The following is a 27,429-nucleotide window of genomic DNA, read 5'->3' as shown; positions in this document are numbered from 1 at the left end:
TTGGCACAATGATTTGGTAGCTAAGGGCTGAAGTATTTGTTGTGTGATTACTGCTTCATTGTAACAAAAATGGCGCTGCTGCGGCATACTGCAGAGGTAAACAAAAGTGGGCGGCAGATGATGCCTGTGGGTTTTATTATTTTTTATCTACACATTTGGATTGTGATCATAATAATTGCGATACTTATGATATTAGAAGGTGGAATTTATTGAATTGCCTTTCAAGCCAACTTGAACTGGCTGCCCATACCGTTTGGCCGTCTGACAGCAAAATCTAGCCAACTCAAACTGGATGAAATGGCGATGTGGCACAAAATTGTGATATTTTTATATTTGCTTTCAATCAGAATGACTGTGATGGCTACTGGCCAAGCTAAGAAGAACATACTCTTCCTCATAGGTGAGTTGAAAGGTGTCTTTCATCTGGATATCATCCATCATCATCACTTATATCTTGATCTTATTTCACCATCATTTCAATTTGCACCATTTTTGATTGCTTTCATTTCATCTCATTGCAGCTGACGATGCAGGCTTTGAGACTCCCGTGTATGGCAACACAGTGTGCCAGACACCAAACCTGGATCGTCTGGCAGCCCAGAGTGTAGTCTTCGACAATGCCTTTACTTCAGTCAGCAGCTGCTCACCAAGGTGAGTCCTGCTGCAAAGGTACCACCCCTTCCTTGGACCCTGATATATGCTCATGCTGGCAGAATGGGCAGTTCTGCTGTACCCATCTAATTTGCTGTTTTTTTTTCTTCCAGTCGTGAAGATGCTTGTGCCAAGACGTGTATGTGTCCTGAATAATAGTTGCTTGCATACCATACCTACCTGCCTGTTTTTAGATGTCAGATAATTTGGTAGGCTGTACTGACTGCTGTGTGCTGGTCAAAGCATTGCCAAGATTTGTATGTAGCAGAGGACCGTCTTTATCTGGTGCGGCAATTCTTAGATTCTTAGAGGTCTGCTCTGTGCTCTGGCAGCCGGGCAGCCCTGCTGACTGGCCTGCCATCCCACCAGAATGGAATGTATGGCCTTCACCACTCAGTACACCACTTCAACTCATTTGACGGTGTGGTCTCTTTGCCGGCCTTGGTCCGGCAGCACGGAGTCCGAACAGGTGGGTAGCCAAGGTGGAAAGATATGGCCAGACCGCAGATATGGATGGACACAGGACACCACAGACAGATATCACAGATGGAAACCACATATGATTGATATGAAGGGATGCCACGGATGGGTGAGTGGATAACACGGACGGATGTCACAAACGGACACCACAGGTGAATATCTGCACAGACGGACAGATAAGACAGACGGATACCGCAGGCGAACGGATACCACACTCCATAGACGGACGTACGGAAACCACAGACGGACGGAAATACCGATATCACAGAAAGACCGATACCATAGACGGACGAACGGATCGATACCACAGACTGACCGATACCACAGACTGAAGGACGGACTGATCACCGATACCGTAGACGGAAGGACAGACCGATACCATAGACGGGCGAACATCACGGACGGACAAACACTACAGACGAATGGTCAGACTACACCAGCCGCACGGTCAAACTACTCTAGTCATATTTGAAAGCTGTAGCTAGCGCAACTGTATAGTTGACTTTGCTCCCATTATGTGTTACATCGTTTCAGAATGTGTCATAAAGATAAAACTTGCTAAAATTATAAATTGTGTAATGTGTTATGTGTATGTAGGTAGTCAACCATTATTACTCCAGTAACCTGCAATATCGGTCACCCAAGCCCCCTCCAGTCCTCACAGATTATCATATCGTGTTCGATCCTTCCCAACAATTCAAGATGTGGCTGACGGTGTCAACTGACAGGTATAATCGGGAAGAAGCACGTCGGCCCGTCCAGCGTGTACCCATTCGACTTCTCCTATACGGAGGAGGACGGCCACTCGATCCTGCAGGTCGGCCGCAACATCACTCACATCAAGGAGCTGGTCGGCCGGTTCCTAGCCACCACGCCGCGCAGGTGGGTGCAGTACTGTGGGCACGGGCGACCAGGGAGTCTGACGAATACCTATCTCCACGGTCTGGGTCGGGATCACGATCTGTTGGTGTGAAGGCACGGCCATTACCAGTGTTGCGGGCTGTCTGAGATGTGGTCGGTACCAGCTCCCTCCCTCATATTTGGCTGTGCGGTCCCGCCGACACGTCGCCCGCTTGACCCACCTGTCCCGCCGTCCGGTCACCCATCTGACCATTCTGACCCGCCTGTTCCGCCGTACGGTCACCCATCTGACCCGCCTGTCCCGCCACCCGCTCACCCATCTGACCCGCCTGTCCCGTCGTCCGGTCACCCATCTGACCCGCCTGTCTCTCTCAGCTGACCCACCCGTCGCCCCGCCCGCAGCCAGCCGTGGTTCCTGTACGTCGGTTTCCACGACCCACACCGGTGCGGCCACACCCACCCCGAGCTGGGCCAGTTCTGTGAGAGGTTCGGCGCTGACGGCGGCATCCCCGACTGGACGCCCGTCTGGTACAGGTTAGTGCTCACGGTGCCCCGCCCGTCTGGTACAGGTTAGTGCACGTCACTGTGTGCTGTGCCTCGCGAGTCTGGTTCAGACCGTTGCTCACACCTGACATCACCGTCGCGGCTGTAATTAATCTACTACTCATAATCTCAGACATATTTTACATCGGGCGAATTTTTCGTCGATGTTCATTATTGGCTTCGATACTGAATGTTTTTTCTTCGTCGTTTCATTGCCATGCAATGCTTTTCGAGCCACTTTCTGTTGGTCACATAGCTGAAAGTTTTTTTTTTTTGCAATAACAAGCTGTATTGAGTGCATACTGAAGGCTGATTGCCAAGTCAGAATGGTCGTTTGTCTGACTTGGGGCTGGCGTTGATTTCAGTCCGGACTCCGTGGAGGTACCGTACAACGTCCAAGACACGCCGGCCGCGCGGGCTGACATAGCCGCTCAGTACACCACTGTGTCGCGGCTGGACCAGGGTACGTACTTCTTCCTACTCGGTACAGTAGAACCGCCCGGTACGTACCACCGTAGCATGGCTGGACAGGGGTACGTATACATGATACGCACTACTCGGTACAGTAGAACCGCCCGGTACGTACCACCACCTTGTTACGGCTGGACCAGTTACATGCTACGAACTGCTCACTGTTCGGTACCGTAGAACCGCCCAGTACGTACACCGCCGTGTCACGACTGCACCTGGGTACGCTCCAACGGATAACGTAGAATCTGCTCATCGCAAAAATGAGTAACGCTTGTGCCACGGTACGCTCTTCCCAATATCTTCCTAACGGATACTGTTGAGGTCGCCCAGTATGGCTGCATATAGCAGCTAGACTTGACAAGGGTACCTTAGAGCCTGCCCGGTACACGGACGTAGAAGACTGGACCAGGATTGTAGAAAACGCAAAGATCATATCAACCCGTCACAGTTTAACTTACTGGGAAGGCCTCAGTGGTCCACAGGCTTCAGTGCAGTGAGATTGAGCCGTTCTTGGTGCTAGCCAGGTCGGCCTGGCGCTGTCTCTGTGTTGACAGGAGTCGGTCTGGCAAAATTGAGCCGTTGACTGTGACTTTGTCGACGGGCGTCGGTCTGCCATTGAGCCGTTGTCTCTGCATTGACGGGCGTCTCACGTCTGTCTGACATTAAGCCATTGTCTATATTGTGTTGATAGGCGTCGGTCTGCCATTGAGCCGTTGTCTCTGCATTGACGGGCGTCTGTCTGACATTAAGCCGTTGTCTAATTGTATGTGTTGATAGGAGTCGGGCTGGTGCTGGCGCAGCTGGAGAGATTTGGTCTGACCGACAGCACCCTGGTGGTATACACGTCTGACAATGGAGCGCCCTTTCCCGGCGGACGTACCAACCTCTACGAGCCAGGTAGCTAACCCCTCCATACGGCCAACTCCTAACACCACGTTTTCCACAGCTTACTCCCCAATTCTGGCAAACCACTCCAGTAGACTTACTGGCTGTGAGAGCTTCATCAAATATGCATGACCCCGATCTGGTCATATATATATATATATATATATATATATATATATATATATATATATATATATATATATATATATATATATATATATATATATATATATATATATATATATATATATATATATATATATATATATATATATATATATAATATATTTGTCGAAATGCCATCATATACCAACAAGGGTTCAATCATGTTGTTTAGTTGCTGAAACACGCGCTGCTCCCAAGTAAACGGAGTGCCGTGTCATGATTCGTGTGCCAATCCTTGATCAGTTTTATGTGGCTGCGTTCTAGGCTCACCCTCGAGTCACGGCACACGCGCCTGTGCTGTCGCTGTGCTTGCTGTAGCTATGTCGTGGCAGATCTGGTCTGGTCTGGTCATGTCCTGTCTAACCCCCGCCCTGCCGCACTGTCCCAGGCGTGGCCGAGCCGCTGCTGCTGTCCGTGCCGGGCGTGGGCGGCCGTCGCCAGGCCTCGCCCGTCTCCCTGCTGGACCTGGTGCCCACGGCGCTCGACTGGCTCGGCATCTCCTACCCGCACTACCACCTCAACAACAGGACGGCGGCCGTCACACTGACCGGACGCAGTCTGCTCTCGCTGGCGCAAAAAGGTACGGAACTGCTCTGCTGGGGCCAAAAGGTACGGAGCTGGCGTCTCAATGGCGCAAAAAAGGTGCAGAAATGGTGCGCTGCTGTTCAGGTGCGGAGATGGTGCTTCACTGACCCAAGGAGGCACGTAGCTGCCCCATGACGCAAACCAAAATGCTTAGTCAACAAAAATTTTCCTCCACCGATGGTGTAGAGGGGTAAGGAGACGAGATCCTCCCTCACTGATCTAGGAAGGTGCGGAGTCCTGTCACTAGCGCCAAAAGTCTGTCACATATTCTCACTGGTGGAGAAAGATCCGCAGTCTCCATATCAACAGAAACTGCAAACAACAGACATGGTAAACAACAGAAAGCAGTGGTATAGAGCTTTGTTAACAACAACATGTGAACATGTATGTGAACAATGAACATGTGAGGTCCATCGGGTAAAGCCTGGGCGGAACCTCAGATCAGACGCATCGGCCTTGAAAGAGCAGCTGAGGAATGCTATGTGACATGTCATCTTTGACGGGGAACTATTTTGCATACCTACGCCTCTACGGATTTCCGGACGGGACACTGCTTTCCACATTTGTTATATTTGAAATATTTCACTTCACCATTTCCATGGACCATGTGTCCACAATCTACGTATCAACAATCTACAATCTACAATACAATATACAGACAATCGACAATCTACGTAATTATAATCGTTATGAACGGTTAAAATGCACTGCACTGTGCAGTATGTTTTACAACGAATGCGAAAATATCACTCTAGTTTCATTTTGCCTACGTTGCTGCGTTTACATTATTTTGCGTTTCGTATGTCCGAGGGTTCGATAAATTGATCGATCAAACTATCACAGTGATGAATAGCAAATTGATTGAGTTATACTATGGTGGATAAACATGCCAGTGTCAACCGCTTGAAAAATAACTCCTCAGTGGCTTGCAGTAGACTTAACGCACCTCGGTGGGTAGTGTGATCTGACAGAGGAAATGGTACGGGCCGCCGTCACAGATGACGTCGTGCCACTGCCCCAGTCTGGCGTCGTGGCGGCTCCGGGGGCCCTGCAGCTCCAGGCACAGCTCGTTGCCCGCGGTCGACTGTCCGGCGGCCCAGTTGGTGAAGTCGAACGGCGTGCCATCCTGCCAACCCCAGTCCCGGCCTCCCTTCCGCAGCCTCATCCCGCCCACCCACACGAAGGTGGCGTCGCTGGTGGCCACCAGCTCCTCGACAAACTGGTGGTTGTCGTTGTGCACCGAGGCGAGCCGGGCCCGGCGGTCCATGGCCGGACACAGCGCGCTGGCGCCGAACCAGGTGGCCGTCACGGCCGGCATCAGGTAGCAGCTGTGCCGGTGGCGGCTCCAGCCGGCCGGACACTGGCCGCCGCTCGACTGGGCGGCCGTCAGCTGCTGCTGCAGAGCCTCCACGGCCCGGCCGAGCTCGGCGCAGGGCGCGCTGTCGGCCGGCGCGGTCAGGTTGCGGACGATGTCGCCGAGCGTCACGTCTGGGCGGCCGAGTGCTGTCGGAGCGGCGGCCAGCAGCAGCAGGGCGCCGCACAGGGAGACGGCGTGCAGCGGCATGGTGGACGGGGCGCCGGCCGACCGCGGGCGCTGTGTAGGTACTCGGGGTGGAGCGGCGCCCTTAAATACCCGGCCCACCGCAGAGCTACTGGCGGACATCCCACCCAGGCCAGTCCAGTGTCAGGCAGAGAAAGGTAAACGCGACACCGCTGGCCACATTTTCGGACAACAGGCGAAACAAGAAGCCCGAGATTCGTGGATTTCAGACTGACCATCCCGAACGCTAACTGGAAGCCTGGATTTTCCAGCTTCCAATATTGATGACGTGGCGCAATCGGAAGCGTTTACGAGGCGTCGTTGCCTGGGAATTTTACAGCATGTGTTGACATTAGCTGGGTGTATGTATTTGAGCGGATAATTCGTCCCAGCTCGGGCGTCCGAGCTCCGATCTTCTGACGAGTTCCGATGGAGGCAGAACTTATCGAGGATGAAATATGATTTTAAAAAAGCTTTGAGAGCGAAAATTTTCTAACGAATTTACGGGCTTTTAGCTTTGCAATGGATCTTAATAGTTCCTGATATTGATTGGTTCCCCCTCCCCCAAAAAGCAAAGAAAAGGAAGCTATCATAAATCAATGTGAAGCTGGCAAATCAAGTTATTAGATTTTGAGAATAAAATGGGACTTATATCACATTTTAACAATCACGATGATTGAAATACAGTCCATAGGACCTCATCAAGTTTATGGACGAGCACATGCAAAAGTTATATGACACCACTGATAGTTGATGGACGCCATGGGATGTGACCGCCAAGGAATGTGACCGGTGTTTATAATATCTGTGCCAGTAGCTCTGCGGCGGGCTGGGTATTTAAGGGCGCCGCTCCGCCCCGAGCACACAGCGCCCGCGGTCGGCCGGCGCCCCGTCACTCCACCATGCCGCTGCGCGCCGTCTCCCTGTGCGGCGCCCTGCTGCTGCTGGCCGCCGCTCCGACAGCACTCGGCCGCCCAGATGTGACGCTCGGCGACATCGTCCGCAACCTGACCGCGCCGGCCGACAGCGTGCCCTGCGCCGAGCTCGGCCGGGCCGTGGAGCAGTTGACGGCCGCCCAGTCGAGCGGCGGCCAGTGTCCGGCCGGCTGGAGCCGCCACCGGCACAGCTGCTACCTGATGCCGGCCGTGACGGCCACCTGGTTCGGCGCCAGCGCGCTGTGTCCGGCCATGGACCGCAGGGCCCGGCTCGCCTCGGTGCACAACGACAACCACCAGTTTGTCGAGGAACTGGTGGCCTCCAGCGACGCCACGTACGCGTGGCTGGGTGGAGCGCGGCTGAAGTCGGGTGGCACCGACTGGGCCTGGCAGGACGGCACTCCGTTCGACTACGTCAACTGGGCCGCCGGACAGCCGAACAACTCGGGAGAGGACTGCACCTGTCTCCAGGGCCCTAAGAGTACCTACGGCGCCGCCCAACCCGGCCAGCTTCACGATGGTCCGTGCAGCATCCCAGATTTTCACGCCCACCTTATTTGTCAAATAACGTTATCTTAATCGCGCCTCCGATATATGTTAACTTATGATAATCATTTGCACTAACACACACTTATAGTCTTATGATATGATGATTGCTGGTTAATCTCTGGGTGACGTTATATACTGATACTGAAATAAACTGATCAAGGCCTCGTAATTTGGATCTACTTTCGACTTGGAAATAAAATCCGCAAACTATCCATTGCAGCCTCAAGCATCGCTGCCTCTCCATCCATACCCAATATAATGAGATGACCGACCGCAAAAATCGGTGAAATTCTCACCCGAGGGTTTGAGAATGTTTCATCGGCTGTTGACGATATCGATTGATATCGTTCGGGTTAGTCAGCGATATCAGCCTGGCCGAGCTAATGTCGCTTATTTTATCGCGTCCATTCGTCTCATTTGATTTAGACTGAAATTAGATCGTACCGATTACGATGCTAGGCGATTGAGCTGAAACCTTGCTCGAACAGCATGGTTCCAGACGTGGGGTGTCGTCACTCATAACTGAATCAGCTGATGGTAAGATTGTCGTTTATCGTGCCCTTAGTCGTCAAATAATAAACGCAGCGTAGCTGCTGGCTGCTGACGGATAAACAGCGAGTGCTGCTGATGTGATCAACTTTGATATCCACGACACTCAGCGTCGGGGTCTCGTGACGTCCAGGGCATATGACGTTTGCCTGCGAGCAGTAGACGAGCGCTGCATTTCTTCTGCTGCATTGCGTTGCTGATTTTGATTTGCTTTTACTTAGCTTCCCCCGAGAACAAGTTACTTTCAAGATATTGTTCGGCGTTGGTAGTGGACAGAAAACTGTACGAGCTAATATCAGGTGATATCTTCAATTCATATATGCTGTTCATGCATACATTATTTATCGATTATGTCGGCTGTGGTGCATCGATTCTCGTGTATGATGCTCGTTAAGTTTTAAAACTTTAACCGCGTTCGCACCAAACCGGCGCCATATTTTAGTGCATCGTGATATACGTCGGTGCTCAGTGCATTTGATGGTGTATTTATGGGGATATATGGGTCGGCTGAGTTCGTTACGCGGCCGTTCGGCGTCCATTGGCCCAGTTATCGAGTCGAGAGACCATTAGATTACAGCGCCGGTGGACGGTATCGGTCGCCGCGCGGCCATTGGACGGTGGGCCGCGCCCGGCGGTCGTCCATCACGCTAATGTGGCCGTCAGCAGCTCCGCGGCCGGCCGACCCGCCACCTCGGTACGGCACCGGAGCGGGCATCTCCCAGTCGGAGCTCCCCCCCCCCCCCCACGGGACTGAAGTCGGGCTGCCGCGACGCCCGCACTAACTTGTGGTGGCAGCCCGCGGTATTGAATCTGGGACGTGTCGGCCCGCTGCCGCCAGAGAATGGCAATCAGTTCAGGCGGCCGCGGCACGCCTCTCTACACAGAGCGCGGAAACTTCCCACCTCAATATCGGCGAGGAAAAATACGGAACTGGCTCAGAGCAGAGTGGAAGTTGGCGTTTCTTCGCAGCAGAAGTCGTGCTTTGCTGTGGTTCCGAGCTGCATAAAATTCATAGGACGGAACTTTGAGCGTAACTATGTTCGTAGGGAGCGCGCTTGCATTGGTATGATTTCCACACACCCAGTTTATATGGCCCGTGTGGAGTGCTCCGCACTTTCGAACGCTAAAACGATCTAGTGTTACTACTACTACAATCTCGTAAACATAAAATAGGTGTTAAAGGAACTCATCCGCCCACAAAGGAGCATGATTCCTCCTCGTTAATATAAATAAATACACAGCGTACCTATAGGCGCCAACCGATATTTGGAAGCGGCTGCGACCACTTTTGTTTAAGCTCTCCTGCAATGTTTTTTTTTTCGTTATGGACGGCCACACGACCACGTGCACCGTTTATAAACTATAATATTTACATCTGGTAATAATCATATTCCTTCCTTGTATTGCATTAAAATTTATAGAAGTAGGTACTTTTTCTAATATTGATTGTCTTGCCGCCGCATGCGGCATTACTCTGTTTTCTGATGTGTTTATTTCTGTTTCATGCTCAGATCACGCAGTGTCTCGGAGCGTGTTCGCCAGCCAGGCGTTCCACGAGGTTACCATGACGTACCCGATGCGGGCCGTTCGCGGCACGCGCTACAAGCTCATCCACAACATCAACTATCGGCTGCCGTTCCCGATCGACCAGGACTTTTACTTGTCGCCCACATTCCAGGCAAGTCGCCCTGGCCGCCCCATTGTTCATTTTTGCTCTCCTTACTTGAATGCAACATAACATCTTCAGGTTAAATGCGTACGGTTTTTTTCCCCTTACTGCGTACTCTCGTCTGGTCCGTCCCGTCTCCCAAATATGTTGCCACAAACTATATATTTGCTGCATTCCATCATCCTGATATGCTGTGCAGTGTGCCGGTCTCTTCTATTTGATGCATTCAATCGTCTCCGTTTGAATAACCCTATCTCAACTTGGATGCGCTCATTTTTGTTTATTGCGTCCAACCTAAGCGACTGCTGCGTTCCATCTGGCACGTTTGATGCGTCTCACATGTCCCGTTTGATGCATCTCATATTCCGTCACATCTCCCCCTCCCCGTGTGCCGCCTGTCTATGGCGTCACAGGACCTGCTGAATCGCACTGTGTCCGGAGAGCCGGTGCCCTGGTACAAAACGCTGCACGGCTACTACCACCGGCCCGAATGGGAGCTGTTCGACCTGAAACGGGACCCGCGCGAGCTACACAACCTGGCCAGCAAGGCCTCCCACCAGGTCAGAGGGGGCCGGGCGGCGACACTGTCCGAATGAAAAACGTCATTTAGCTAGATGTCGTGGCAGTCATAAGTTGATTTAGAAAACGAAACAGATGTAGACACCTATGTTTCATGTCCGTTAGTGTGGCATTTCGCCACTTTAGGCTATGAGAACCTAAAACGGAATAAATTTCAAATTCAATGTGGTATATGGTATTTTAAAAAAATGAAGCAGCGTACTACAGAAGATCAAGTCCAGTATGTAGTTTTGTTTAGTGTTGATGTAAGTACCTCTGCGTTTGTTTTGTATTTTGGTGATGCTGGACACAGTTCTAACGGCGCTGTTTGACTCACAGGAGCGGCTGGCGCGGCTGCGGCGGCGACTGGAGAGCTGGCAGTGGCTCAGTGACGACCCGTGGGTGTGTGCCCCGCACGGTGTGCTGCAGAACGCCGGCGCGCACCGCCACCGGCCGCTCTGCATGCCGCTGCACGACGAGCTGTGAGTGGCCAAAGGAGGTCTGTCGCTGTTGGAAATCTGACTGCGCCGTCGGGAAGCGCATCATGGCACTGTCGGACCGTGCTGTTGGATAGAAGCGGGCTGGGCTGTCGAACCTGGCTGCCTTTTGGCGGCCAACTCACCGTCTAAAAGCGAGACCCACTTTTGGATAGCTAGTCGTTCTAGTGAAGTCAAGTCAGACAGCCCATCCATGCCTATCGGGGACCAAATATCGCACGGATGACACCAATTGCCTCGATTATGTCGATACTCGATGCTCGATGCTTCTGCGATCATTCCATTGATTGGGTTAACGGCTAACGCAATACCGCTGAGATGCATTCATCCCCGGACCCCGCCATCCTGCGGACAAGCACATCCGCATCCCCTCACACTTTCATTTCCTGGCTGGCGGTCACCCCCCACCAGACAACCGGTGGTGAGGACAGGCCCACACCAGGGCACTTCCTCTTCGGGGTGGCGTTTGAGCGGCAGGGCGGGCTGTGTATGAACTATATGCTCTATCATCCCACAGCTCTGCAATGGCTTTTTCAGGCCGAAAGAGCTTGTTTCCAACAAAATAAAAACAAACTAAACCGCTAAGATATTAATGTGATGCGTGGCACAATGCAGATATTGTCACTGATCCTCTGCTATAATTTGAAATGGCATATACTCTGCGATATATTTAGGTATAGCTGTCTGCAATTTTATATGACTTGTATTGTTGTATATACAACCGTAATATGTTAATCAGATTGTAAATTTTTATACTATCAACAATATGTATTTGTACCAATTATTACATAGATGTGTATCCAGTGATATATTTTTATCCATTGTCACATTGAAGTGTATCCAGTGATATGTAGCGGTCGACCATGTGAATTGTGATTGCGGGATTAACCGTATCGGTGCATAGTATCGGTACGCGACTGGAGGCTAGGCCTAAGGTATCGTCATGTGTACCACGTGGAACAGTGTGATTGTTAATGACAACCAATGGAAGGAAATTAAAATAAACGGACATTTTACTTTCTTTATTAATTTTTCTTTAGACTTTTTAGTCATTAAATCAAACATTTTCTCAATTTTCAAAAACTCCTGAATTCATGTTGGAGAGCTATACATGTCCATCATGTGTATCAAGTTTTAGCTTTCTATCATGGCTGTTTGACCCCAAAATGGTAAAACATAGTTCCAGCATTGATATTTTATAGTACCATAGTACAATGACATCAGCTGTATTTTCGTAAGGATAAACATCGGAAGAGTCACAGTTTGGGAGTTATAAGTATGAGCATCGGATCTGGTGTGAAAAATAACCCGTAGGTCATGTCGCATACCCACGTAGCATAAGGTGACCTCCCGTGACCTGACCTGACCTGGCTTGAGTTTAACCTGGAATTAATGATTCTACAATCAAGAGCAGGATGCAGAATAACCACTACTATCAAAATAAGCGCAAAAAATATCCCTTAAGAGGTATCGCAACTCTTGTCGATTGTTGTCTCAAAGTAACCTTGTGTGTCTTGACCGCGACCTTGGCCCGTGCTTAGTATGACAATTATGCCCCCAATGTATCTTCACAAAGCCGTCGAGGTCGCTTTGGGTGAGTACTTTCGTGCATCACACAAGCGGCACTTTGCCTACTGGCGGAATGCCAGCAAATGTCTGTCCCGTAACTCAGGTAGTAGACCATTTGTTGTTTTAATCCCGTTGGTGAGGATTATGCCTTGTGGGAGCAGCTGAAGTGAGTTAGATTCAATGAGTGATGATGGCTACGCCTGGCTTTTCTAACACTTTGGCGTTCAAACTCTCTAGCAAATATGTATTTCTAAACACTATTTAAAACCATTGCGCACGTGTTCATTGTATACCGCGGCTCTTTTCCGTACCGTTTATCGTAGCACAACGCTGGTTTATTGCCTTTACATTGGGCATAGGTCATTACTCACGTTTTGAGCTTTATCACAAAGCAATATTCATCACATGTCTCCCACCAGGCTCCCTCCCGTTTGGAGGGAGCCTTAAGCTAAATTAAGAGTTATAACAGCTAACATGCTGTAACTGAAATATATATTTTACAACTTATCACACAGTGTGTCACCGCTCGGCGCGCCGTTGTCCAACGACAGGCTGTGGCGATGCCGGGCGGGCTGCCCACTCGGCCGGTCCACCTCCGCCTCCTTCTCTGTCGCCACGGGGCCGCTGGGACGCCGCCGATCCGGCCCCTTGAAGTGTTCCGTGATCTCCTCCAGTGTCTTGCCCTTGGTCTCGAGCACGCAGAACAGCGTGAAGAAGACGCCGAGCACGGTGATCGCCGAGTAGAGCCAGAACACGCCGGCCTGCGTGATGGCGCCGGCCAGGCCGGTGAAGCTGACCGTGATCAGCGTCGTGACGAGCGAGGTGAGGGTGGTGCCGACACTGGCGCCCCAGCCGCGCATCTCCGGCGCGAACATCTCGCCTGCAACACGGAGCGCTCGGTGATACGGCATGAAGACGTGGGGGCGTAACAAACTGATACATTATATGTTTGACATGACCTAGAATTAAAGCTTACGAGGATGTACGAAGTGTGCACTGTGCACTGTGCAGACAACGCACTGTGGAATATGAAAAAACTCGAAATACTGTTAAGCACTGATTTCAGTGTTTCAGTAACCTCCGACGATCCAGGAAGTCATACTCATCCGAAGCTTAACAGCGAAATCACCCTAACTCAACCAAAGCCGTCCGTATCATACGTCCACACTCCATGCCCATCACACACCCAGCCGCCGTCAGCGGGGCCGCGGGAGGCTCACCTATGATGATCCAGGGCACCATGCCGAGTCCGACGGCGAACGCAGGGTTGAAGGTGATGAGCGCGGCCAGCGGCAGCCAGCTGTAGCCGCTCACGTCGTGACCGGCGTCGCGCAGGTAGAAGAACGCGCCGAGCGCGGCCGTGCAGGCAGCAGTCAGGCCCGAGGAGACCATCAGTAGCGGCCGCCGGCCGGCCCGGTCGGCCAGCAGCGCCGCCACCAGCGTGGCGGGGATCCACATGGCTGAGGCCAGGATGCTGGCCGTGTGCGGCTCCAGCGCCGAATCGGCCGCATCCAGAATGTCCACCGTGAAATACGTGAGCGCGTCGTTGCCGGATGCGGGTTGGAAAAAGAAGAGCCCGGCCACGATCAGGATGGGCCCGATGTAGGGCGGTCGGAGCGCCTCGCGCGGCCGCACGCGTCGTCGCAGCACGTCTCGCGCAAAGTGCTCCAGCTCGGCCAGCTCGGCCTTGCAGTCATGTTGCGGCGCGCGCAGTCGCTGGAGCGCGTCCAGCGCCGCCCGCGGCCTCCGGCGCATCACCAGCCACAGCGGCGACTCTGTGATGACGGCCAGACAGGGCAGCCAGACGGCCGCCACGGCCGCCGACAGCAGCGCCAGCCACCGCCACGACACGTACTTGCCGACGACGAACTCGAGCAGCGTGCCGCAGCAGAAGCCCAGCTGCATGAAGATGCTGAGGGTGCCGCGCACGTGTGGCTCCGCCACCTCGCCGATGTAGTTTGGCAGCACGATGAAGGAGCCGCCGCAGCCGACGCCCTGGACGGCGCGGCCAGCCATAAGCGTTTCCGCGGAGCCGGCGTAGGTGACCAGCAGCCAGCCGGTGAAGTAGTACACGGCCAAGGCCACGAACACGGCCTTCCTGCCGACCCGGTCTAGCACCAGCGCCGCCAGCGGGCTGCCGAGCGCGCTGCCGAGCGGCATGAGCGCGGTGATGAGCGACTCCTGACTGACGGAGAGCTGCAGCTCGGCGCGCAGCTCTGGCAGCGCCGGGCTGGTGAAGCCGCTCGACATGCCGCACAGCATCTGGGCGCCGCACGCTGGCCGGCACCGACGGGGGTGAGGACGGGTGACACGTCAGGACCAGACACACGCATCCAGGAAACTGAAGGTTCCATGCCTACATTTTATATCCTACAAGAATGTGATGGTCTTTCGAAGTTCGAACTCTTCCCCACCAAGGGATTGGTGAAGCAACGGGGCTTTAAAAAATGGAGGGCAAGAAGGTTGTTTTGGGAAAAAATCCAAGGAAACGTGTCCAGATGACCTCAAAATGCAGTACGGCACGATAGCACCTCGCAATAACGACCACATTTTGGGTTTGAGGACGAGTTTTTCAGGGCCAGTCGAGCGCACTCCATTTCTCAGTTACTGACCTGGTAGCTGCTGGACATCAGCCCACAATGATCCTAATTCCTAGTGGTAATTAAGCGCTTCCGCTTGGCTGTTCCCTTACATGTGATCTGATATGTGATTATGCCAGATGACCTCCAATCAACGATATGTCACGGTTGTCACGGAGATGTTCTGTGACCTCAAGGAACTCACCTGTCACGGCCGATACGACCTGTGGTGTCACCGTCATCTCGTCTGACGTTCAGCCGCTGGTGACAGGTGGCAGACGACTGATGAATGGTGACAGCTGCTCACTCCCGTCACCTCGCCGTTCATCGGCCGCTGTCCGCTGGATGACGGCCGAACGCTTACCGCTGATCACTGACATCGGCTGCCGACCAGCTGTTGATCGTCGGCGACTGATGGCTGATATTCCTCCTGATAAATCCCCAGAGATACCCCACACTTCTGTCGTTTTGGCTCGCTGGCCAGCGACTGTCTCAACTCTGAACTGCAGCTCACCGAGTGGTCAATGGTCATTAGATCTTATAAAAGATAGGTACGACTCTATGCCGACTCCATGTATGACTCTGTCGATAGCCGACCACTAATGACTGATGACCGCTGATCCTGAGGGCTGCTGACCACCGATAAACAGCTGACTGCCGATAAGCGACCAATGCTGACAGCTGACTGCTGACTATGAGACCACCTGCCAGCCACCGATTGTCGGCCACATCTACTGTAAGCTGGCCGTCGATTATCTGACTCCGCGCACTAGCTACTGATTGCGTGCGCCACCCACCGATTGCGTGCGCCAGCGCCGACCTTGGAGGTCGGTCTGGGGTCGGAGCGGCACTCGCAGGACTGAAAACCGTTCATTGTTCTCCGATAAGAGCCCAGTGGGGGGGGGGGGGGGGGTGGCGTGGTCAGTCGTCAGGAGAGCGCGGGTGAGCTGAGTAGCTCTGCTCGAGATCTCATGCCATATCTGACAGAAAGGAACGAGTCACGAGGTCGTTTCGGCACCCGGTACTTCTTAGTCCGGTGATGTGCCATATGAGATGTGCAATGTGCATTGTGCATTTCGGTGCCCATATGCGTTGCTGAAATCTTTTCATGATAAACGTTCAGTTTTGTAGATTTGTTGCATTGTTGGCGTTACGACATTGCGGTCTGCAGTGGCATATCAACTTGTTCGCATTAAAGCAAATGCCTAGAACTTAATCGTATGTCGGGGTCGTAAAAACGTCCCCCAGGCACTTAACCCTCGCCGGCACAGGGCAACCCTTGCATCGACAGCATCAACAGCATCAGGGTTGCATCAACCCTCGCCGGTTGATGCAACCCCCCCCCCCTAAGGTTTTCGCGAATAACTCGCGTAAAAAGCGGCCGATCGCGACGAAACTTTCAGTACCCTCGCATTGATCAATTTTACACCTACCCTGAAAATTTCATGACCCTGACCCCAATGACCTTTGACCTGTGACCTCTTTTTCGAGACCATGTTTGGCCGGAATCGCGATTCGGCGTATGTCGGCTAACATTACCCGCGCGTTTGCAAGCTTTTTGTGGTTTCAAACGTTCAAACATGTGATTTGATGTCGCTCCCATACATTAGGGTGGGTGTCAAGGTCACCTGAAGGTCAGGTCAGGTCAATGACCTTTGGTGACCTCGGGTGACCTCGGTTCACTTTTTCGAGTTTTACATGTTTCTAGGCTAGTTTTTGGAGCTGAATTCGAATATGGCAACCATTTGAACATTTACGAAGTAGTTTTGGTGCCTTCGTAACATGTTACGAAGCTGTCAGAGGCGGTTGACACGTATTACGAATACCCGTCACAACCCCTACCGGTTGACCTGACCTGACCTGACCCGACTTGGTCTAAATGCTTAAAGACATCATCTCTGATCAAAACTAACACGATATTCGTGATCAGCACCCTGGAAAACCACACAGCAGCCACAATTTACGACTTTCTAACAGGTCCCGATTTTCCCGGTTTTCGGGTCATTGACCTGACCTGGAAGGTCACCCGATGACCTAGGACCTTAAAATTGGGTATCATCGGCTTCGTCTCGTGACGGGCAACACGCTCGTTTTTTCCGCGAAGCTCTAGCTCGATCAGGGGCCAAACGCGAGGGGGGGTCGTACCAACCCCCCCTTGTGCCGTCGAAGGACGCAAAATGGCCTGTGCCGGCGAGGGTTAATGCGCAACCCAGCGAAGGGCATAAGTGGATACTTGCAACTTTCGTCTTTCTGGCAATGCTCATCACCGATGCTGTGCACTGGAATTATTATACCTACCCACTTGTCTACAGACTCAGAAAAAACATGCGTCTGATATCTTTATTATGCGTATAGACAACCATTTACTTTGGCACTGACATTTCATTGGGTATCATTGCTTGCTCATAATGTTCCATGTTCTAGCCTGAAGCCGCTTATCTGCTCTAGTGTTTTTCAATACCTACAGATTGTTGGGTCTTCAGCAAAATGTTTCTCTCGTTACACCAATGCCTAACAAACTTTTGGTCCCGTAACCACATCAAGATATAATTAGACATATCAAAATAATAATATTGCATGCGTCTATAAAGCTGCATAGCTCCAGATTAAAAACACCAAGACGTAGAATGTGCGCTTGCTTCGCCTTGTGGTCGGTGGTCCCAGTGGATTCCTGAGCAGGCGAGCTTCTAGCGACAGTTTGTCAGCCAGGTCGACTTTGGTTCATTTAGTTCTTCTTTAATTCGGTGACGAACTTGAGATCGGTGCCCGCAAGTTCCCTTTCTATCCAGGCGTCCATCTCATCCGAGGTCTTCTGACTGAAGTGGTTTCTCCAGTCTCCCGTCTCGCCTTTCCGCATAAACTCCAGTTTTGACGCGGCGTTTTCTGCCGCCAGCTCCTCGGCCGTTAGCGCCGAGTAGGCGTACGTCATGTTCTTGTTCACCCAGGGATTCTTTTTCATACTGCTAAAATGGAGGTGGGACTCGAGCCCGTCCAGCTGCTTTTCCGTCAGGGGTTTCTCCAGAAAGTCCGCCACCCGCTGGATTGCTCCTCTGAGGTCGCGTTTCATATCCTCGAAGAACAGGAACAGCATGTTGGGATTATTTCTCTCCTTCCATGCCTCCAGGACGTGCGGAAAGAAGGGGAGCAGGCTGACCTCTCCGTCCATGAACATCTGGGCGAACTCGTCCATGTTCATGTCGGGTCGGCGCTCCTTGAACATCAGCAGGTGGTTGAAGTAGGAGACACACACGTCCTTCGGGTTCCGTGCCACGTAAATAACCTGAAACGGAGTGTGCTGTTAATAGAAAAGCTGCAATCTTGCGGCACGCATGGGAACAGGCGCCGACAAGGGACGATGGCCAGGGGGCTGATGAATGGGCGAGTAAGCGGGTTCATTCGTGTTTGAAGGAAACATTTAGCACATATGAGCATATTAGCACACACATATGATCGGTTCGGTAGCCTTTTGTAGCCTTGCCTCTCGACAGGAGAAATAAAGTTTATAATATTTTATCTCCCCGTCTACACATAGATATAAAGACTTTATTTCTATAGTCTTTATGGTATTATATATAGATATAAAGTCTTTATTTCTATGCGTCTACAGTCTACAGATCACCCTGTGACCGTCTGTAACTCCTCCCCAACGCCCTCTATTGCACTGCAGCTTCTCCCAATGCCCCCTGCAATTTCTCTAATGGCCGGGATGCTGCTCGGTATCGGCTGCTCCATAATGCACGAGGGCATCTATTGGACGACGTCGCCACTGTCACTGACGAAAACAGAAGACCTGCGGCGCTGCCGTATAGGCACCGACTTTGCCTCCTCCCGGCCCTTCCGGTCCATGACACTGACTGTCTGACATACGGACCGCAGTCGCAGCCCGGCATAATCACGGAGCCGCTAAACGATGCACCAGAGGCCAGTTTTACCAACAGAAAAATAGCCGCCTGCCGGAACATTTGCCTAAAGACCGCTTCACATACGGAGCGTTTACGCAATGGGCACATAAGCGGATGGGGCTTTACCGCTTACGCTTCGTATGTGAAGCGGTCTTTAGGCAAAAATTCCGGCAGGGGGCTATTTTTCTGTTGGTAAAACTGGCCTCTGTTGTCCACGGCTTCTCACCTGCTCTATCTTTTCACATTTTAAGACAAACAAAAACACTTATCGCTAAGCAGGGGACAGGCGCACAATTTTTGGCATCTACTACATATTCGGATCTCAGGATATGAACAAAGCTATTGTGAGCCGACTACCACGATCGTCAGCGGCTGTCAGTACCCACCTTTCCCCGTTCCAGCAGTGCCGGCGGACAGTAGTGAAGCGGCAGGTGAGTTTTGACGAACCAGGGCTTCGGTCGCTCCTCGATCGGCGAGAACATGAGTCGTTTGCTGACCGGATTTTTACCCTGACGTATCTCGTCCCGCACATGCGGCGCCATGAGAGCCGGGATCTCCAGGAAGTGGTACCGGTCGGGGCACAGCAGACACTGCGCCCCCTCGTAGTCGCAGTCGTTCTGGATCAGCCACACCATCTCCTGCGTCCATGTCGTGCCTGCAGACGAAGCACACTATTATCGGCATGCACGTAACTCGAAGTCATGTCTCAACATAAGAATGAGCGCCATCGCTACATATGGGTGGCATTTGACATTTCATTTTATCAGTACCGTCCTAAAAACCGGTATTTCTGGTTAGCGACTGGAACTCCCAGCAACAGGTGGGCGGTGATCAGCCGACGGCGGACGTGCCGACGGGGATCGTGCCGACGGGCCGACGAGGATCGTGCCGACGGGCCGACGAGGCTAACTGTACCATCGATCGGCCGCCGGCCCGTCACAGCCCGGGCCGTGATTGAGCACGGGGGCTGCCGGGGACGGCCTGGAGCGCTATCTTGGGCACGACTTGCCAGCGCCGGAGCCTGGGACACCGTTACCCTTAACCCTCGCCCTGGCAGGGCATTTTTCATAACACGGCCTGGCAGGGGGGGGGGGGGGTCGATGCGACCCCCCTCGCGATTGGCTCCTATGGCACCTAGAAACACCAAATTTGGTAGGTAGGTGGTAGAGATGTCAATCGGATACCAACTTTTTGGTATACCGATACCAAACCGATACCAACTCGGTATTTGGTATTTCAATCCTAATGTGTTTGGTATTTTGTTGGTATCATGAGCCCTCGCTAATGTTTAAGAGGCTAAGAAATCGGTAAAAGGTCGGTATTTTCCTCATGTTCCCAAGTTGGTTTGGTTTCGGTATTTCTCCACGGTTTTGGTTGGAATTTGGTTTGGTATCGGTATTCCGATTTTCCGTAATTGACATCACTAGTAGGTGGGCCCCCTGGAGTTCTCGCCCCTGTGCAAATTTGGTTGCTCTAGGTCAATATTTAGGGGGGTTTTGGGGGTATAAATATAAAAATTCCGCTAAAAACAGGTCAAACGTTTTTCGCTTATAACTTTTGATCTAATTAAGATAGAGCAAAAAGGAAAGCACCAGTGAACTCAGCACGTCAAGGCGCGTCGAATGATATACTCTTTAGCTTGCTTAAGTGTACTTAAAGTTTTTCTTAAATTTTAAGTAAACTTAAATTAATAAATTAAGTTCAAGTTAACCAGATTGCATCATATCGCATATCATTCGATTCGGCTGATCGCCAGGAACACAATGATACCATTTTTTAAGCTCTAGCGTCATTATGTGCCAAGTTATTGGCAAAAACGTCATTTGACCTCAGTTGACCTCATTTGACCTGACCCATGGATGAGTACACCAAACAAAGAAGCATCAAGTGACCTGCTGTCAAGTACTGTGGTTTCAAAGCACAAAAGTGATAGAAGAAAGCGGATATCTCCAGTATTTTCCGAATTTAGTATTTTCCCATAGGCTTACCATTACGACGTAATGACCTCTAACTGACCTCAGGTCAGTGACCTAAAAAAAAACCGAACTATATGTTATACAACTCGGTGAACTTAGCACATCCTGAAAGTTTGAAGGAAATCAGTCAAAAACTGTGAGTTGGACAGGTGCAAAAAGAAAATTGAAATTTGACCATGACCTTGTACCGGTTTTTCTGACCTGGTGACCTGACCCAAGGTCACCCGGACCTGAAATTTTTCAGGTCATATGTAAAAAGGTTGCCCCATAAGCTGTGCCAAATTTGGCGGCGCTGCGCGCCGCCGTTTTTACGCTATTTTCGAAAAACCTTAGGGGGGGGTCGCATCGACCCCCCCCCCCCCCTGCCAGGGCGAGGGTTAAACATTATATGTATACCTACGGCCTACGGGAACGGCCTTACAAGTGGATCACCATTACCCAGGGGCACTGTCAGTGTCCAGTGTCCACTGGGATGGCTTTTTTATATTTCTTTTCTTTGTTAAGCGCCGTTAGCACTGTTCCCCTGGGACGAAGGACAAATAGATAAGTTGTATTTCATTCATTATGATCAGACCGGTTTCGGTGTATTAACACCATCATCAGTGAGTAAAAATACAAAAAACATACAAATACATCGCAATCATTCAGTCGTTCGTAATATATGCATTCGAGACACTAATGCAAGAAACAAGTACACTAATTCGTGCTACACAATGCGTATTGTGTAGCACGAATTAGTGTACTTGTTTCTTGTATTAGTGTCTCGAATGCATATATTACGAACGACTGAATGATTGCGATGTATTTGTATGTTTTTTGTATTTTTACTCACTGATGATGGTGTTAATACACCGAAACCGGTCTGATCATAATGAATTCGATAAAGTTGTATTTCATTCGACGCGTGTCGACAAGAGAAGCACGATTCGGTCAATATCAATGAAGTGCAAACTTCGTTTTAAAAGTCATTGCAGAAAAAAAAAATCCGCTAAAACATTTATGGACGGTTTTGCGCTCCGAAGACCAATCAAACCATTGAACTCACGTTAAACCTGAGGGCACACTAGCAAATGATTGTCTAACGTCGTCTTCTGATGTTGTCTTGGTTACGCTTGTCGCTATGTGGCTCAAGGTCCGAGAGCAGGGCTACCTCCCTCTCCGTCTCGGTGTTTTAGGATCGGACCATCCTGCCAGGATGTCCCGCCAGGTCCGGGATATTGTACAAGCGTCAGTGACGACTACCTAATGCGTAATCTCCATTGAAACTTTTAAAGACCGAGGTGCTTATACAGCCACACATTTGAACCAGCTGACGCAAACATGATGTTTCAAAATTAACCGATCAGAATATTAGGTATAAGACGTTCCAACCTACAACCATTACCCACCTTCCATCGGCTCCTACCATAGTCACATCACACATGGTTGTACGTCAAGCGACACTTTCCGGTCTTTCCATCGCTGCGGTTTGGCGATAAGCTGACAGTATGGTGACTGTTGGAAGCCCCACGGCCCGCCGGCACGGCACCGGTGCCGCTGTGGGCGAAGGAGCACTGTTGCAGACCGTCGGCCGCGGGGACGGCAGTCGCGATCAATAGCGAGTCGGTCCGGGCGGCGGGCTGGCTGCTCAGCTCAGCCTGCTGCGGCCAACTGTCGGACCACGGACAGACCGACAGGCTAACAGACAAATAGACTGAAAAGCAAACAGACGGCAGGCGACAGGACAGGCAGAGCGGGCAGGCGGACCGGCAGCTGAAGAGACTGACTGAGTGTTAGTCGTTCTGCCCGTTCGTCTGTACTCTGTATATCTGTCTGTATGTCTGTTTATGCCTCTCTGTTCGTTTATTAGACCGGGCGGACGTAGAGGCCTGCTGAACAGACATACAGACATATAGACCGACGGACGGACAGGGCAACTACCTAATACGGACATTCAGATATTCACTTACAATATGTGCACACCCCTACGTTCAAAACTCAAGCAGTCATGCATGCATGCTTTCAGACCGATAGACCGATATACAGACGGGAGTCAAGTACCGAGTGCGACCGACGAAAAAGCAAAAAAGAACGACTCACCACTGACGGAGAGTTTAGATTTTAGAATAACAAAAGACAAACAAGGGCCGACGAACAGGCCGGAAACGAAACAACAATGCGAATAAAGAGTGCCGGGCAACCGGGATGCAGCCGTGTTTTTTTTTTTAATACCTGTATAACCGGTGAAATTCATACAAACCGGTTCAAGAGATGATTTCGATGTTCAAAACCGCCAGTTCTCGATTACTAAGACCGAAACTAGCTCGCGACAGACATACCTAATAAGCATGCAATCAGGGCGGCGGGGGCGGCGGAGTGCATCCTTCACATGGAATGCGTTGCCTAGGACGTCTGTTTTGGCAGCGCATGATAAGATGTCGCACTGAGACTGAGCTAATGATTAGGTCTCTCAGACTCTCACGCCTCATTACCCAGTGCAATGTGGCATATGAGCCACGACAATTATTTCGTCGTAGGAGCCTAATTAGGTAGGATAACGGCCAACGGGGAATTCGGCTACGGATGTGGAGTGCAGAAACGGTGCGTGCGGGCCAGCAACCGAACACGGGCGGTCGCGGACGTATGCGATCAGCTCACCGCACTTGGGCAGGGTGACGATCCACAGGTCTCCCGGCTCCACGGGCGTGCTGTAGTAGCGCTCCAGAAAGGGGCCGGCGTCGGAGGGCAGCAGCACGCCCGACGGGCCGAACGGCGACAGACCGACCGACGCGTACACGGGGAACGCGTCGGCCAGCCTGCGGCGGGTCTCCTCGTCCACCGACCGCGCACCCAGCGACGCCGGCAGCGGCGGTGCGTCCACGGCGGCAGAGACGCACTTCTCAGCCTCGGCGGACATTGGCGGAGTGACGGCTGACTGGGTATTGGGGAACTGGTGACGAGCCGTCGAATGACCAACAGCAGCCTGTTGAGCAGTCTGACCGATCGCCGGGAGACTGCTGATTGGACGCTGACTGAGATCCGAGACTTCAGACTAACCGAGACCCACAGCAGAGTAGACGGTTTTTTAGTACTAAGAAACCGACGGCAGCGCTTCGGGAGGTGCTGGAACAGTTAGAGCCTGTCCGGCCCCTCCAGCCGACTGAGTGGAGGGAGGCCCGAGGCGCCGGCCCGGTGCCACCGCGGGCCCGGCGGGAGGCCTCAGTGCGCCGGCGCCGCCCGGGCCGGCGGCGGTCGGCGGTCGTCTCGCCGCAGGCTGCAGCTTTCCCCACTGTTCAGTTCCCATAGGGATATGTCGAGACCGTTCGAGGACGGTGAGGATAGAGAGGAGCCATCGGGTAGGGTCTCTCTGAGTGGTAGCGCGTCCAATGTCCATTCTTGTTACCACCCACCAGTCAGCCTCCGGGCCGGCTGCCCCGTCTGGCTCGATGCCAGGAGCATGTGTCGAGCTGTGCGCCTGTACGGCTGCCGCGCGGCGCGCTGATTGTGCCGTACGCTGCTGAACAACCGGGCAAGGTCAGGCGTAAGGGGACTGAGGGGGCGAGGGTGATGGGCGTACCGTCCGCTCCCTACCACGCCACACTGCACAGTGGGGATTTTTCCGATCTAGCGCCTATTAATTAAAAAAATATTTTTTTGGGTTTTTGTTTATTTTATGTGTCAGTGGGGCTCAGAAATGTCTGAATTTTTCATATATGGCATTGTTTTATCTGTATGTCCACAGCAAGACTAGGAAAAATGCGCCCAAAGTTCACACTCATGCGTGATTACTCAATGGGCTCAGTAAGGACCGAAAGTATGGCTCAATTTCATTGTCCTGTCCTGTTGGTTTTATTCTTGCGAGTTCTTAAAGTTGCATATCTTCTGAAAGGCACTTATATTAGGAATGGAATGGCAAACAGAAAGTATGCCACAACCTTACTAAGGTCACAAAAATGCCATTTACAAAAAACCCTTACAGACACCATATTGAAGGAATGGTATTCTAGATAAATGTAGGAAATCAACAATGTTTTCCACACTTTTCCACTCCGAAACATATCCTATCGAATTCGCCACTTTCTCCTGCACAAGACAACGTCTAGTTTGGCTGCCGGAAATTGCCTGAACACGGAATATTCGCATTAGAGTATCTTAATACCCCACTCTAGGAGCGCTAGGGCAAACAGCACGATATAGGTATGTTCCAGACATAGGCGAATAATTTTACTTCCTGACTTATATGATGCATATTTTCTGAGACACATTCATGAGGAATAGGATGACAGGCGTAAATTATACATACCGCAACCTTATTAACCCTAGCACTAGTGGGGAGGGGGAGGGGGAAGGGGTCGGATAAAACCCCATGGTTTTCCGCAAATCACTCGCGCAAAAAGCAGCCGATCGCGACGAAACTTTCGTTGCCCTCGAGATCATCAATTTTACATCTAACCTAAAAATTTCATGACTCTGACCCAACTGACCTTTGACCTGTGGCATATTTCTCGAGACCATGTTTGGCCGGAATCGTGATTCGGCGTATGCCAGCTCACATTATCCGCGGTTTCCAGTCTTTTTGTGGTTTTAAACGTTCAAATATGTGAAATGATGCTGGTGCCATGCATTATGGTGGGTGTCAAGGTCACGTGAAGGTCAGGTCAAGGTCATTGACCTTTGATGACCTTGGTTCACTTTTTCGAGTTTTACTTGCTTCTAGGGTAGTTTTTGGTGTTGATTTCGAATTTAGCAACCATTTGAATATTTAGGAAGTAGTTCTGGTGCCTTCGTACCATGTTACGAAGCTGTCAGTAGTAGGTGACACCTATTATGGATGGCCGGCAGGACGTCTACTGGCTGACCTGACCTGACCCGACCTGGCTTAAATGCATGAAGACATCGTCTGTGATCAAAACTAACATGAAATTCGTGATCAGCACCCCAAAATACCCCGTAACATCCTAACTTTACGAAGTTCCAAGAGGTCTCGATTTTCCATCTTTAGTTGGGTCATTGACTTGACTTGGAAAGTCAACTAATGACCTTGGACTTTGAAATTGGATATATTCGGCCTCATCTCGTCATAGACAGCACGCTTGATTTTTCCGCGAAGCTCTAGCTTGATCAGGGGCCAAACGGCTGAGCCGGGGGTCCAATTGACCCCCCTATACTATGTTGATTATGCACATTTACAGGTAACACTCTCACCAGAACACACCAGCCAACATCTGTGCACAATCTGGCTACAATACTACCTATGGTTTGCCCTCTACGAATAAATACGTGCTAGATCTGAAAAATCCCCACTGTGCACTGGGCCGGGGGTCCGGAAAAGTGCTAGAAATTATTTGTGATTGAGTCGTTGATCTCAGTGACAAGCAAACATGCTAAAAACGAAGTGGGGCTGCTTAACCCTCGCCGGACCTATTGTCGGACCCCCCACCCCCTCGGCCGGCCGAGGGGGGAGGGTTCGTACGACCCCTTTTTGCCGTTTCGCCCCTAATGGAGCTAGAGCCTCGCGGAAAAAACAAGCGTGTGCGCCGTTTCAAGGCGGAACGATTGATACCCGATTTTAAGGTCCCAGGTCAACCGGTAACCTCTGAGGTGAAGTCAAAAAGCCCAAGGTTGGGTTTGGTTTTTGGCAAATAATTTCGCAAAAAATGGCCGCAGAGCAGCGATTTTGGCACCATCGCGTTCGCCTGGCTCAGGCGCGTCGAATGGTATGCTTTTTGTTCGGGTGAGGTCAACTTAAGGTATTGACCTCGAGTCAAGGTCAGTTCAGAGCCCATCAGGCCACGAACTTAATCGAAGGAGGTCGTATCGCATATCATTCGATTCGGGAGGTCTTCCCGAGTCCATTGGTGGCTTTCCCGAGTCGCTGGCTCAATTTGATCGTGAGTTATTGACGAGAAACTCCTATGACCGGTGTGACGTCATAAATGACGTCACGGAAGGTCAACAATGCAAAAGTAAAGCATTGGATCTTGCAAGGAGTGTACGAAATCACGATTCCGTGTGCTTGAGATAGTTTGAAATCACTCCATGCGCAAAAACAACAGTTTCCTTATTTCCCCATTCACTTTTAATGGTGAGGTCACGTGACCTCGAAGAGTAGCAGGCATTAGCAAAAATTGCGAGTAGGGCATGACAGAAAGATGATTGCTGGTTTGTATGGCATGACCATTTTTAGCGGCTCGAAATAACATTTCTCAAAAAGTCTAACTAAAGAGCAAGTTGTTGTTGATTTTCACTGACTTGTGTTTAGGGGTTAATAATGACTGAATTTTTGAGTTTGGCCCAGAAATGTTGACAGCATTGTGTGCGTTGATCAATTCGGAGCTCAGGGACATATATTTTATTTAGATTATAAGCGTTTGTTTTTCACAACTTCCAGCGTTTTAAAGAGCGCCGGGCCTTCAGTAGAGCGGCGAGGTGACAATTGCCCCTACATCATGTGGTTTACTGGCGCATACCTCGAAAAGTAGCAGG

General features: G+C 51.2%; 5 protein-coding genes across 5 annotated transcripts in view; 2 read left to right on the top strand and 3 right to left on the bottom strand.

Annotated features, from left to right (window-relative positions):
- The first annotated feature begins 73 nt into the window (after positions 1-73).
- Positions 74-11,953, top strand: LOC122386375 (N-sulphoglucosamine sulphohydrolase-like). The gene is made up of 11 exons (XM_043375535.1): positions 74-400; positions 522-651; positions 984-1,120; positions 1,860-2,013; positions 2,395-2,526; positions 2,901-2,998; positions 3,784-3,903; positions 4,445-4,636; positions 9,726-9,892; positions 10,297-10,443; positions 10,781-11,953. Exons 1-11 carry the CDS (start codon positions 298-300, stop codon positions 10,925-10,927), a joined length of 1,527 nt encoding a protein of 508 aa, XP_043231470.1. The 5' UTR covers positions 74-297; the 3' UTR covers positions 10,928-11,953.
- On the bottom strand, positions 5,579-6,205 carry LOC122386389 (lactose-binding lectin l-2-like). The gene has a single exon (XM_043375557.1). The coding sequence runs from the start codon at positions 6,203-6,205 to the stop codon at positions 5,579-5,581; it is 627 nt and encodes a 208-aa protein (XP_043231492.1).
- Positions 10,814-27,429, top strand: part of LOC122386379 (sulfotransferase family cytosolic 1B member 1-like) — a 30,942-nt gene continuing 14,326 nt past the window's right edge. The window contains exon 1 of the mRNA XM_043375540.1: positions 10,814-10,923. The gene's annotated coding sequence lies outside the window, so the exon portion shown is untranslated. The remainder of the gene's footprint in view (positions 10,924-27,429) is intronic.
- On the bottom strand, positions 12,968-15,921 carry LOC122386376 (facilitated trehalose transporter Tret1-like). Its single transcript, XM_043375536.1, has 3 exons — positions 15,292-15,921; positions 13,728-14,783; positions 12,968-13,387 (listed from the first exon to the last, which is right to left on the bottom strand). The coding sequence occupies exons 1-3, from the start codon at positions 15,326-15,328 to the stop codon at positions 13,005-13,007; spliced, it is 1,476 nt and encodes a 491-aa protein (XP_043231471.1). The 5' UTR covers positions 15,329-15,921; the 3' UTR covers positions 12,968-13,004.
- Positions 17,419-24,068, bottom strand: LOC122386377 (sulfotransferase 1C4-like). The gene is made up of 3 exons (XM_043375538.1): positions 23,602-24,068; positions 19,375-19,643; positions 17,419-18,366 (listed from the first exon to the last, which is right to left on the bottom strand). Exons 1-3 carry the CDS (start codon positions 23,858-23,860, stop codon positions 17,812-17,814), a joined length of 1,083 nt encoding a protein of 360 aa, XP_043231473.1. The 5' UTR covers positions 23,861-24,068; the 3' UTR covers positions 17,419-17,811.

The sequence above is a fragment of the Amphibalanus amphitrite genome, unplaced genomic scaffold (assembly GCF_019059575.1).
Source record: "Amphibalanus amphitrite isolate SeventyFive unplaced genomic scaffold, NRLGWU_Aamphi_draft 000248F_arrow, whole genome shotgun sequence".
NCBI lineage: Eukaryota > Metazoa > Arthropoda > Thecostraca > Balanomorpha > Balanidae > Amphibalanus > Amphibalanus amphitrite.
The sequence above is the reverse complement of the archived record's forward strand: the minus strand, read 5'-3'. Positions and strand labels throughout refer to the sequence as shown.